This window comes from Tachypleus tridentatus, chromosome 4 (genome assembly GCF_004210375.1).
Source record: "Tachypleus tridentatus isolate NWPU-2018 chromosome 4, ASM421037v1, whole genome shotgun sequence".
Lineage (NCBI taxonomy): Eukaryota > Metazoa > Arthropoda > Merostomata > Xiphosura > Limulidae > Tachypleus > Tachypleus tridentatus.
Window position 1 is genome coordinate 106,365,001 of NC_134828.1, and position 14,657 is coordinate 106,379,657.

A 14,657-nucleotide genomic window follows, 5' to 3' on the forward strand; every position below is an offset into this window, starting at 1 on the left:
AAACATTCAATTAACTTTTAAGTTGAAATCGTAAAAATAATACGTTATCACACGTAATATATAATAAATCTGAGATTCGTCAGAAATACATTATAATACGTAACGCATAGCATGATCATAAGATAAGTTGAAATGTGGATTAGTGAAACTATAGTATGAAACATATATATATATATTTATAGATATATTCAGTAGTTGTTATAGGGTGTATGTAATCATCATTATTTATAAGTTTCTTCCTGAAAAGCATTAAAACATGTTATGTGGGTACCTTTACTCTGTTCATATCGACAGTTGTACTGATGTCCATTGAAAATTTTACATTATACAGAATAATGTAGTAGTTTCTCGGAATTTGAACGGGTATTCAAATGATTCATAAGGTAAATACGAGTTTGTAGACAGAAGGCCCGGCATGGCCAGGTGATTAAGGCCCTCGACTCGTAATCCGGGATCAAATCCTCGTCGCACCAAACATGCTCGTCCTTTCAACCGTTGGGGCGTTACAATGTGGCAGTCAATCCCACTATTCGTTAGTAAAAGAGTAGTTCAAGAGTTGGCGGTGGGTGATGACTAGCTGCTTTCCTCTAGTCCTACATTGCTAAATTTGGGACGGCTACTGCAGATAGCCTTCGTGTAGCTTTGCGCGAATTTTAAGACAAACCAATCGTATACAGAAAAATAATACAATACTTGCATCACATATTACATAATGGAACTGTATTTATTTCGTGTATGTAATAAAAACTGGCCTGGCATGGCCAAGCGCGTAAGGCGTGCGACTCGTAATCCGAGGGTCGCGGGTTCGCGCCCGCGTCGCGCCAAACATGCTCGCCCTCCCAGCCGTGGGAGCGTTACAATGTTACGGTCAATCCCATTATTCGTTGGTAAAAGAGTAGCCCAAGAGTTGGCGGTGGGTGGTGATGACTAGCTGCCTTCCCTCTAGTCTTACACTACTAAATTAGGGACGGCTCGGTGCAGTGGGCTAACAACCTACTCACTTAAATACCTGTTGAAGAATCCGCAAGCGATTGGGGCCCTATGTTCCTTAATGGAATCTAATAATGATAACTAACTAACTAATAAAAACTGGAGAACAATGTAATTAAAGCTATCAATTAAACAGATAACAAGAATGAAAAGATGATTTACAATTAGTTTCATAAGTGAATAAAACTGATATAATAGGTTTTAGTTTGCATTTTTCAAAAATTAGATAAAACTGTTTCATATATAATGACTTACGGTAATATTATAAGAAACCACTTCTTACGATAAGCAACAACTTAAAAACTTAATATGATAGTTGCTGGGTTTTTTGTTTTTATTTTCTCAGCACAAAACTGAAGAGTGGCGTATCTGTGCTTTGTCCATAGCAGGGAATCGAGCCCCGGATTTTAGCATTGTAAGTCCGTAAATTCACAGCTGGCCAAACGGAGGACGTAACTGGTGTAAAAAAGCTACTACTATATCGTTGTTCGTATATCTAATATGGCGTGGTTCTTCCAGCAACAGTATATTTCAGTACGAGCTGATAGTACCGTTTTTTTTATTAATACCATTTGTGGTGAACAGAAAATGCAGCTGTGAACTGATAGGTTTTGATCTAAAACCCTGGTATGCTCATACTTTTGATGTGAAATATCTATTTAATGGTTAAGAAAAATAGAAGGTGATAATTTTAATATTTGTTATTGTTTACAGCTTTATTATTGGCTCTACAAAGTTAAGCCTAATTCGCAGTGATAACAGACAACGGTTCTAACAAACGAAAAATTTGATCAGTTTCTCACGTCCAATAACTTTCTTGACGCTTGTGTTGATGGACACGAATCCTAGTGGGTTACAAAGCCCACCAAGCACATGTGGAAGAGATTAGTGGGCGATTACACTCATAATATCTCCACCAAGCACGTACAACGTAATTTGTTTTATTTCTTTTAAACTGATAAAGTTGGCATTCCAAAAAAAGCCCACAAGGATGTTAAAATATTCTTGAGGGAAGAAAGTGAAACAACTCGAGAGTAATATAACAGTACTAAGTAAAAGTTCACAATTTTTTTAATGATTACGTGTTTAATTGAAAGTATAGATGGTTACGTGATTACGGAGTTAACCACTAGTAGTGACTGTCAGTTAACCAGAAAATTACACATGCTTAATTCTAAAATATATACTAATAAACCAGTTTCTAGTATTTGAGAAAATTTGAATATAATGTTTGTTCCCGATACTACGTGTATTTATCATAAATAAAGTACATGTTCTTAAAATGTTCTTATATTGTGAGTCAAGTTTACAGAAAATGGAGTTAAAATTATAAACATTAATTAACAGTTTCATGATTCTTAGTCCAGAATCACGTTTCTCGTGTAAAACTTAATTTTTAAATATCAATAGTGTTTATTACATTCTATTAAAATCATCTCTTCATATTTCATAAAACGTTTAATGTTACTTTTTTATAATAATGTTTATGTAAATTATACATATTATACGAATATACCCTGATACCAAATTACCGTTTATTGGCTCAATACAAAATATGGAGGTTAAAAAAGTTTTAAATTGAATTTCTATACTCTTAGTGGGCACAGCAGAGATGGACCAACATAAAAACAGACAAACAATACCAAACTTTGTTTCATGATATCATTTTTATCGAATACCAGTTAGAAACATTGATAATAAGGAAGTATTTTGAGTATGTTGTGTTACATAACTTACAATATTTGTATATGTCTGTTATGTTAAACTGTAAAGTCGAACCATCAGAACTAAACTTACAACTTTTATATTTGTCCCATTCTGTGGTTGGACCACTTCAAACAAAGACAAGGGAATGGTCAATTGACCTTGGAAGTCGCAATCAAAATAGAGTCGAAGTTGAGAAGGATTTTCTCCACTAGGAGGCGAAAGGAACAGAAGAATACTCCTGTGGTAACTTCTTTTGTGCATTCCTTTAACGTGAAGGTGTTGTTTATTTTCATGTCCTCGATCCTTTGTATCAATCGTAACTGTAACACAAAAATAGATATTACAGCAGTTAATAAGTACTTATTACCTGCTATGAACTATAAGCTGTTTTATTTTCATAATTACTATAAAATAATTAATTATAGCAAACATAGTTGGGTTGAGATGTTGTTCGTATTAGTAAAACGCTTGACTATAAGTTTTACGTAACAAAACTGGATTAAGTTGGTAAAGTGTGACTTTTCAATCACCCTTTTTCGTTATGTAACAACAAATTAGAATTAAAGGAAATGAGGTTTAATGCTATATTATTTACACTATATGTTTGTTGTTTTGATTAGCCTGCTCATTAAACAGAAAAACTGGTGAATCGTGAATCTAGTCTTCTTTATGTCAAAATGGTGAAAACAAACACATCATCTATGAAAGAAATCTACTTTAGTAATTATTAATAAGAGTTCATAACCTATAACAAAACAATGGATCCCACAATCAAAAAGAACTTCAGATAAAAATTCTACAAAGACACCTCACTCCCCTTTATGCTAATTGGAAACAAAAAACAACAATATAACTCACTACCCTGAAACAAAATGACATAAATGTAGGGTATTTTAGATTCCCCCCATAAAAATAAACGTTCATGTATACATTTCGAAACCATTTTATTTTTAATCTGACAAACGCGATGTTTGAGCTTAAATGCAACTACAAATAGTTACGATACCAAACACCTTGTTAAGCCTAAAATGTATTATTTTTTTCGCCAGCATAAACATTTTACACCAATGCATTGAATAACAACCTTATAATTTTATATTGTTTAGTTATTTTTTTATTTAATATCATATAAGTTCATATGATGGAATAAAACTGAACATCGTGTTTCCAAGTAGGATTTTTAAATGCACAGTACTTATTGTCTGTTTATAATGAAACACAACAAATTTATCAAAGCCACTGTTTGAGCACGAAAAGCTGGTAAAAATTATAAACCAAAAGGCCTAAGATCACGTAGACGTATAATTGGAAAAAATGTAGCAAGCGTGTTAAACATAGCATGGAATTAAATGTTACTAGTAAACTGAAACTTAGCGATAATAAAGAAAGGTTTGTTGTTGGTTTGTTTGTTTGTTTGCTGTTGTGGGGAGGGGAATGAAAACAGATATAAGGATCTATGTGTTTAGTTTAAAACCCTACTAAGTGGTTCTATCTTCAGCGTGCCGATGAGTTGAAAAACTACTCTATTAATATTAAACATGGAAATTGATTGTTTTCCTGTTTGGTTTAAAATTGGACGCAAAACTGCACAAGAGTTACTTGCTCATAGCCATCCCGAATTTCCATCTGATATACTAGCTAACATCACCCACCACCAACAAGAACAATCCTGGGTTACTATTCTCTGACTGAACAATCTTCAATTTTTTAGAAACAGTGTATTTGTCAACAGTTAGATTTTCTGCAATCTTAAGTTTTTAATAATTCTTCTTAAAGCAAATAACCTACTGAAACAGTGAAATCTGTCATACCTGTGCGTTTACTAACAGGACAACAACCATATATATTTATTAGTTAATATACAAATGATTGGAGATAGCTTAGGTTTACACACAAAAGTATTCTTGGTTAGAAATGAGGGCATATTTCTCTTGAAATAAATCTAGTTAATAATTATTCACAAAGATACAAACCTTTTTGAAGTAAAGCAGTTTTGGTATGACGTAAAAGTGTTTCAAATTTCGCATCGTATTTTATAAAATATGTTAACTCTATATTTTTTGCCATTTACCCAGTGTGGATCACGTGACTCAAAAAGGCCCTGATGAAGCCCCACGCCAGTAGATGTAAATACTCCTACCAGTCAGGTTGATGAAAGCCATTAAAAATTCTTCAGAAGAATAACAATTCTTCATTAAACAAAATTAAATAAACTGTTTGAACTGACCCCCCTTAAAAATTTAAGATGGAGAGTATATTACTTTTATAAAAAATATAAATTGGCCTAAAACTTAGTCTTATTGGTATATCAACAGTCTGTAATATTGCAACCTGTTTTAAGACTACTTTTAACCTTATTATAATCCATCAGTTTTAATGAGCAATTCCTATTAACTTAAATGTTGTGTGAAGAACTGATTATTAATAAAATGACTTGGAATCCTTCTGATTGTTTATTTGTATTGCTTATTTAATTTCAATGAACTCTGATTTCTCACCTCTGTGATTTGTTCGTTCCAGTGTAAAGCTGAACTGGTATTTAGTTTCTGAAGAATTCACAGTTAAAATGACGTGTTTCTCTTGATATTTTCTCTTTGGAGGTAGGTGGCGAAACTCTAGTCCAACGCTCCCGGTAGATTCTTTAAATGCATGTTGAAGGACTTGAGACAAACCTACACATTTGACAACAAATTTATTAAAATATTAAGTTAATTAATAACAAAATTACAATCCTAAATACGAGCATACAGCGTCAAACACACAATAAAACACTAGATCAGTAGTTTCGTTTTGTTTTTTCTTTGTAAGCGATTATTATAAGAGCTCAATCAAATTGAGTCTAGATTTAGACAATTAAATATACCTTTGTCCCTAGTGGCACAGCGGAATGTCTGCGAACTTAAAATGCTAAAATCCGGGTTTCGATAAGCGTGGTAGGCAGAGGCCAGATAGCCCATTGTGTAGATTTATGGTTCACTTCAAACAAATAAAAAAATGACCATTATCAGAAATTAAATTTCTATTTATCTTGACCTAAACAGAAGAAATTTACTTATAAACTCCAAACCAAAACTAGGCCTCTAGTTAAATGTATTCTCACTGTAAACTGGCTTAATAAAAAAAAAAAAAATCTACATTACAGCACATTGTTTGTATGTTGTTATCATTTCATCTTCTTTAAATGTGTACTTAGTTCTCTATCTTCAACAATCATTGTTTTATGCAGTGAAATAATTAGGCCTATGAACTCTTGAGGCAAGAATATTTTGTTTCCACCTCACAGCCCAATCCTAATCATTTTATGAAGTAAAACATCTTTCCAATATTGTTTAATGTGGCATTTCGCTGTGTAATAAGGGCCTCTAGTTGCTAACTTTAGACTTCAATCACTGTCTCACCGACCCTATTCACAGGTGAACTTTTCAGGAGTAGCAATTCTGAGTCAGGGTTCCAAAAAAGACTAAATTTGTATAATCTTACAAATGTACTTATCATGGGTTGGGTCAGACGAACCCTTTGGCCCTGGAAATGTTGCTCCACCTATAAGTACACTATTGATAGTATCAGAAATAATTAAATCGTAATTTGTTGTTAGCATTAAGTTAACCTTGACTAAAACCTAAGTATACATATTGTTAACTAACATTAAGTATCTTCGTGTGATATATTCAATTTTGTTTTCGGAGAAAACTTATTCACGCACATATATATATATATATATATATATAGGTAAAATGTGAGGTAGATTAATTATTAAGATTATCTTATAATTATTACACTCTTCTTTAAATAAAGCGTTCACATTTAGAAAATATATAATTTCTTGGTAGTATTTGAAAGATTATATTAATGTTAGTCCTAACGTTATGGATACCATTAGATGCGGAAATTTTTATTTTTTATGTGTTGCAATTTTAAATGTTTATATCAAGTTGTATCAGAGCAACTATCTCTAGATTTGTTGTCTTATTTCAAAATATTATATAAAGGAACTATCTCGTTCATAAATATATAATATATTTTATATCACAAAATCTGGCTTATTCCTTTAAAACTCCCTCCTTGGAACAGTAGAAAGTCTATAGAATTAAAATACTCAAATTATATCTTATATAGTCAGTGAACTTTACAAATAATGTTTATTAATAACTTAAGATGAAAAGGTACTCACTTTTATCATATGAAAGCTTAGCGTCCACAAAACTCATGCGACACCAAATCAAAGTAAAAAAAACAGTAAAGAAGTTTCGATACATATTGCTCGCATTACTAAGTGATAACAACACACTAAACGACCTGGATCTAACAGACCAAGTGAAACAACCACAAGTCTTTTCATATGCGGATCTAAATCATATGTGCACGTGCAAACTTCTAGCTTAAATTTTGAAAGACTGTTCAAAGTTATTCATGACGTAAATCGAAGGCGGCCCTAATGGGTGGAGAAAAACAAAGACAAAAATGACTTCCAGACTTTAGGGTAAATGTTGAGTATTATTACTGACAGTTATTAGAGTAAAACATTATTCTAAACAGAAGTTCTGAAATACATGCAAGAATAATGGATGATAATATTGAAACAGTATTGATAATTAGTGGATTATACGTTTGTTTGTTTGTTTTGAATTTCGCGCAAAGCTACTCGTGGGCTATCTGCGCTAGCCGTTCATAATTTAGCAGTGTAAAACTAGAGCGAAGGCAGCTAGTCATCACCACCCACTGCCAACTCTTGGGCTACTCTTTTACCAACGAATAGTGGGATTGACCGTTACATTATACGCCCCCACGGCTGAAAAGGCGAGCATCTTTGGTGCGATTGGGATTTGAAACCGCGACCCTCCGATTACGAGTCGAACGCCTTAACACGCTTGGCCATGCCGGAGTCTGTGGATTATACATTATTATATATGTGAATAAGTCCACAACTGACTTCACTTCTGAAATGTTCCGACAATTACCTATCCTTTCAAAACAATCTAGAGGGTTTGTTTGTTTGTTTGTTTTGAATTTCGCACGAAACTACTCGAGGGCTATCTGTGCTAGCCGTCCCAAATTTAGCAGTGTAAGAGGATCGCGGGTTCACATCCCCGTCGCGCCAAACATGCTTGCCCTTTCAGCCGTGGGGGCGTTATAATGTGACGGTCAATCCCACTATTCGTTCGTAAAAGAGTAGCCCAAGAGTTGGCGGTGGGTGGTGATGACTAGCTGCCTTCCCTCTAGTCTTACACTGCTAAATTAGGGACGGTTAGCACAGATAGCCCTCGAGTAGCTTTGTGCGAATTTCAAAAACAAACAAAACTTATGGAGTAAATTTTGTATGGTTTTGTGAGGTCGTTACTACTCTGTTTTGTACTTTTTGGCATTACCTTCCCTGTAGCGTCCCTATATTTTGCAATTTTTATCACTTTATTTTTTTTAACAAAGTAGGTTGATAAGTGAACATTTCTTTTATTTTTTTTATAATTTAACCAGCAGAGGTATCCGGCGTTGCCCTGGTTTTTGAAAAACAATCTACTCTTTCTGTTTCCCTGTTCCATATTTAAATAGGTAAAAAATTATTTTGTGCAGTTGTGATAAATTTATGGTAGACAACGTAATTTTATTTTATAGCATAGGCTCAGTGTTTGTTTTTTTCACACACAACATTCTAATTTTGCATTCGTTTTGTGTGTGAGGTTAAAAATATGATGTATTAGTAAATGTATAGATAATCATTTATTATAAAATAATTTATTCGTGTAATTTATGTGCTAACGATAAAATCACAGGTTCGGCTAGCAGACAATATCAACAAAAAATTTGTTTCTCGCACTTTCGCGTGAGTGAAGTGTGGCGTGAATAGTGAACATGGCGGACAAACGAACATATAGAGATTTTGAGTTTTGTATATAGATGGCAATACATATTGTTAATATCACAATTTTTTCATAGCTCTTGTCGAATGACCTTAAATAGTTATATTATACCATACGACTAGTTACAACAGGCTATTAATCATCACTGGTTATAATCTTGACTTCTTGATAATGTTGAGAAACATACGGTGAGGAACCAACATACGAAAAATGTATAGCTGTATCATTCCTATATTTATGTTTGCATTTTTTCTGTCACTGTTCTCCTTATATTATTTAATATTCACAGTATGTTACTTGTTTTATTATGTTTCCCCCTGTTTAAAAGTTAGTGTTCCATGAATGTTGTAATAAAATTTAATCTTATGGGTACTGATTTTTTATTTATTTTTTTACTCTTTCACTTCATACATAATATATAGGGTTTGGCTCCTTAAAGACACCAATTGTATAGTGTACAACGCAGTGAGTATTAGATGTATTTCAGTGATCTATTATTGACTGGTAATTCCTGGTTAACCCTGTACTTAAGCTTATAAAGAAACACTATATTCAAGAGAAATATATATGCAAAAACGGCTCGTTTGGGTTGAGAAAATATTTTACGTAGAAGAGCGAACAACGTTTCGACCTTCTTCGGTCATCGTCAGGTTCACAAAGAAAGAAAGAGGTAATTGACCTGAAGCTGACCACATGTTCGGAAGAAGTTGTGTAATTGAGTGTTCTCGACATCACTGACTACATTCAAGAGATAATGAGAATTATGATTTTAGGTTTAGCATATAATAAACACTATAGTGCTTAGTAATCGCCTGTTTCTAAATGTTCTCAAAATACTTTTCTGTCGTACTAAAGCACTTTCGAAGGAAGAAAAGAAGTGAATAATAAATAATATTAAAAGAACACTAGTGTGACATTCAACATGTCAACACCATGCCTTCTGTGGCTGCTGAACATTTCTGGAACTGTGATTGTAATTATGACTGGAAAAATATAAAGTTTTTAAGAAACGTGCAAACAAATATAGAAAGGGACTTTAAAAAAAGTATATTATGATTAAAAACATAACTGTGTGTATAAATAGAGATGATGAATCAATCAACGTATTCTGTTTGAATAGTTATTAAACTAAAGTTTCATATATATATTTACGTTTTATTTTCTACCATTTTTTTTTAAATAAACTCATCCATTAACAGTTGTAGCCGAGTATATGCTACGCTAGCACTGTAGATACTAACTCTGATGACCGTAACTGTGTTATCAAAACTAGTCAGCTGTAAATAATAAAAAAGATTGTACCTTTTATTGTGCCACAAAACGTTGGTGGTTGTTATTGTTTTGTGCTTTTTAATCTTAATAAAATTTTACTTCCCTTTCACTCTTTGGTCATGTGACTGCCATCTTCACAATTGAGGTTTCACCCAAGTATATTCAAAAGTCTACTTTATTTTCATCTAAATAATGCTACTCCTGATAGCAGTGTTATAACGTTATTCTTTCATTGATTGATGAGTTTTCTTTTAAATTATCTGGTGTAAATAATTCAAACTCCAGTCCACGTAAATTAAACAAATTAGTTTATTACTTCATTGGCGATTCTACAAACGTTTCATTACTTGTACATTGTTTTAATTTGTTGCAAGGCTAAACAAACAAAAAAATAATACAATATTCAAAAAATATAGCTTACAAGAATAACATGAACTCTATCGAGTTCAACCGATCTAGTTTAACTGATACTGCTCTATAATGTGATAATCGTTAGACCATTGTGTTATTAATCTACTTTGCATTGTTTGCTTTGACATGATCGTGAGTTTAATGCCTTGAACATTTTCCAAGGTTTTGGCTACAATTTAATACACGTGTAAACAGAAAACGAGTAAGGCTACATTTATTACGTTTGTTAGTTAGCGAGTAATCAGTGCATAACTTACTTAATTCGTCTATTAGTAAAGTGCTGTAAATATCAAAAAACCAAGTTTTCCGATGAAGAAATAAATACACAAAATTAGCAAATCAGCGAACTTTTGTTTAAACATAGATTACGTGTGGAGTTAGGCCTGTAACAGAACATTAACTTGCCGTAACGGAATAACGGAGTTCAAAAAGTAAAACTATTTTTAAGTGGGATGGACTTAAGAGTTTTTTTTCTTGAACGAGTATTTCAAAATAATCTAGTAAAAAATTTACTGTTACTGCAGTAGTATGTTTCTCATTAAATTCAACTGATATATTGACTTAGTTCTTATGCTACCTACCGAAACCCTAACTTTAATCTAGCCACGAGTATATTTATATGCACCTCTGGAAGGTACTAGGATTTTCCTCGACGGTTTCAAAGCGTTCTAAATCAATGAACGACCTTGTAACATGAAAATGAAAGTTTTATTTACAGACAAAAGAAATAATGTTTTTAATTTTTTTTAGTCTTAAAAAAAAGCTATGTTCCGCTAGGTTTAAGAATCCTAAGTTTACAGTTGAATGATGGAAAAAAATCCGTTATGTTGCGGTTATAAAGCATGATACCATCTCTTTAGACAACAACGAAAACATGAATCGAATACATTTATTAAATAGGGAAATTAAATACAATTTTTACACCTGAATACACGTGAATGATAGTTTTTGTTTGTTTTCACATAAAGAGCTTCTCTGATTCTCTTCTATTTCTTTGCCTATTATTTTTATATCTGTAAAAACAACTGCGTGAATAATTTGAGTCGTTCTCACGCGCAGAGAAAGCGGTTTTTAAATATATTTTTTTAAATTTTGCAGACACATGTTCATCAGTAACTCCAACGTAAGAATTATCACAGTCTTTGTATCTCAGAACCGCTGGTATGGGTATTAACACTTTTATCAATAAGGAGAGAACAACGTTTCGACCTTACATAAGTCATATTCAGGTTACGAAGTGTCACAATCTTTACATGTAATTTGACTTAGTTTTCTTGTTTGTATGAAAGAAAATTTCAAATTAAAATCCTTATTATATTCGTTACTCTTTTTAACCAAATTTGTTTTGCCTTTAGAAAAGGAACACACAGAGCTAGGCCTACCAAATTCATCAGATTAAAAAAGTGCTTACTTTTTATAACAAAACGTTTATGTCATTTCTACAAATATATCAAAGCAACATCTGAAAACATTTTGTTTTGCTTTTTCCAACAAAGGTAAAAAAAACAAACATCGATTTAGTTGAGTTGTTTCATGTATTTCAGATGAAAATATAACACGAAGGTTATTACTATTCTTTCAAGTAAGGCGAATCATCATAATTAACTTACTCCATCATTATGACTCGTCTTACTTGAAACAATAGTAATAACCTTCGTGTTATATTTTCATCCGAAATACATCAAGTACTGTCCAACTCGATTTAGTATAACATTACTGAGTAGAGGCCTATCAAATCATTTCATGAGCAATGTTTATTAATAAATAACCTTTGGAGCAAAACTAAACAGTTATAAGACAGTATAACAAGTTTTACACCAATAATAACAGCATGTTTATAGGCTATAGTAATTCATGAAATACCAGACAAAGAATGATGGCATTTTTAAACCTCCAAAAAGTCCACATTTCAAACACTTAAAATAGTTGACCTACTTTAATGCACTCTCATAAGTTTGTTTTGTTTTTTTCTGAATTAGACCCTTTACTGGTTAAAAGTGCAATAACTGTTATAACATTCTTTTTGTTCAAATAGGCTTAATATAAGTCAAACTGTATAAATATGGACTTTGTTGCACTAAACATAACTATGAAAATATGGAATTAGTTGAAATGGACTTTTGTTTCAATAAAATGAGCTTTGTAAAGACTTTATGCAGGGAGTACATCAAAACAATTGCCTGGATATTGGGTAAGACACATTAACTGATTCTTATAGAATGGAAATTGACACACACAACTTTACGTCAATACATAACGACATAAAGTACACAATAACATCTAAAAATGTACTACACTTCAGTGTAGTGAGAGAACTTAGCACAACAGAAAGTTATGTAAGCCCACAATGGAAACCAAATAACAATTAACAAAACCTGACAAAGAAGGCAAACTTCAGAAGTCAGACCTAAAATTATGTTCCTACTAAAACTAACTTGCATCTCAATGAAGGATAAGTCAGTATAATAGGAGTCCGACATCTTAAGGAAATTACAAACCTGAAATTTCTCATTTTTAGATCCACTTATCCATTTCCATTCAATAATATACACACACACCCAAACATACATTTACTGCGAAACTAAATTGTATCTTTCTATGCACACTTTCAACATACTCAAATCAGAGAAAAATTACATATGTAGTTCAAAAACTAAATGAAAAATTGAAAATCTTAAAATAATCACATATTAATCCAAACTAAAATAACAAACTTATTAATGGCCAGTAACTTCCTGATATATACAATCTATCTATTTCAACTCTGCTATAAACCAAATAAGGTTACACAATTTTGGAAAAATTTGAGAATTTTGTTATTTTTGTTCAGTTGCAATGATGTTTAAACTAAAGACACTCCTGTTTATAATAAGCACTTATGAGCCATACAAATATAAACTGACTACACTGTGGTTTTACTCAGCTAACTCAGAAACTTTCAGAAAGACATTTTACCAAATAAAGTACTGAAACCATTATCAGAAGAAATATATCATCGATATAAATATGACCAAAAACAAAAAGGTTATGAGACAATGATTTATCCTATTAAATGAGAAAATAAAACACAAAAAACTTGGAATGAATAAACTGCAAGCATATTTTATTCAATAATTAATTTTAATATAGATTAGATTATTAATACAGATAACAGAGACATAACATCTAGTCTTGGGTAGCATTTCAGCAAAGTCGCACAGTTTCATTTTTCCAGTTAACTACATGCAAGTTTTTATAATTATCAATTCACAGAAACGTGATGAGTAATACTACCTATATTATGTTGCTTTTACTGTTAAAAAAAGTATATGCAACTCAGTCTTGTTCTTTGAATGTTAGATAAACAAGTTTACAAACGATAATTGTTACTTCATATCTCTGTCACTGGTTGTACAACTTCAAAAGTATTAACAAACACTTATTAAACGATAGTTCTTGAATGATTAATTTACAATAACAACTGCCAATTACATTACACTGATGAAGAAGTAATATACATTAAAGAGCAACTTTTACTATCCATTATTAAGATCGGTATACCAAGTTTATAGCACTTTTTACTTTTATATGAAGTTAGACAAACACCCACAAATTTCTTTTTTTAGTACACTCAGCATTTTCTAAGCAATATTCAGTATCTTTCTTGAATGAATATTTTCTTCAACACACATTTTTCTACTTGTGTGTGATGACCTCAGACTTCCCAGCTATTGAACATTTTTATTAAAAGACAAATACAATACATAATTCTTTTATTTAATTAATAATCAATCAAAAAGTTCTTACTCTTTAGTATAATTCTGAAAATTGTGTATCGGATGTAATTTTTTTTCACTTCCCAAGTGACATAACATGCATCTTAAATCTCTATCTGCATGACTGATATCTGTCTGCTTTTTTAATTTCTCAGTTTGTGTTACTTCCCTAGTGCTTCTCGTAACTCTTTTAGCAGCATTGAACCAATCATAATTTTCTCACAATTTACAGTAATATAGGCTTTTCCATTGTTCAGAACTTGAACAGATACCAAAACCAAGGACTCACTGGACAAAGTTTTGGAAGCAAACCTAAAAAGAAGAAAAAAAAAAAAACAATAGCCATACAATGTATAAAATAAGAGTTCATTTACATATAGCACTGTTTTTCTCACAATCCATAATAAACAATGTTAACTGTTTGCACAAATATAAGAATACCATAAGTCTTAGTAACCTTCAGAAATAGGTTTGATGTACTAGTGAAGATTCTGTCATTACCAGTCCAATGATTAACATCTAAATAAAGTAATCTGCTCAAACTCCTTTCATTTTTTTCACACATAAAAAACGCCACAGTGAATTCACTTCAAGCTTAGCCCTACACACTCATCTATCGAATATTATAAAATATGATATTCTTAGTAAATTAAAACCCGCTAACACA

General features: G+C 31.9%; 2 protein-coding genes across 2 annotated transcripts in view; both read right to left on the reverse strand.

Annotated features, from left to right (window-relative positions):
- Nucleotides 1-7,117, reverse strand: part of LOC143249841 (cartilage oligomeric matrix protein-like) — a 55,619-nt gene extending 48,502 nt beyond the window's left edge. Inside the window, exons 1-3 of the mRNA XM_076500385.1 lie at nt 6,869-7,117; nt 5,196-5,369; nt 2,788-3,017 (exon numbers count right to left, since the gene is read on the reverse strand). Of these exons, the coding sequence (XP_076356500.1) occupies nt 2,788-3,017; nt 5,196-5,369; nt 6,869-6,953 (489 nt within the window). The 5' untranslated portion in view covers nt 6,954-7,117. The remainder of the gene's footprint in view (nt 1-2,787; nt 3,018-5,195; nt 5,370-6,868) is intronic.
- A 6,194-nt stretch (nt 7,118-13,311) lies between these two features.
- Nucleotides 13,312-14,657, reverse strand: part of LOC143249844 (AP-3 complex subunit beta-2-like) — a 92,967-nt gene continuing 91,621 nt past the window's right edge. The window contains 1 exon segment of the mRNA XM_076500389.1: nt 13,312-14,302. Coding sequence (XP_076356504.1) covers nt 14,152-14,302 — 151 coding nt within the window. The 3' untranslated portion in view covers nt 13,312-14,151.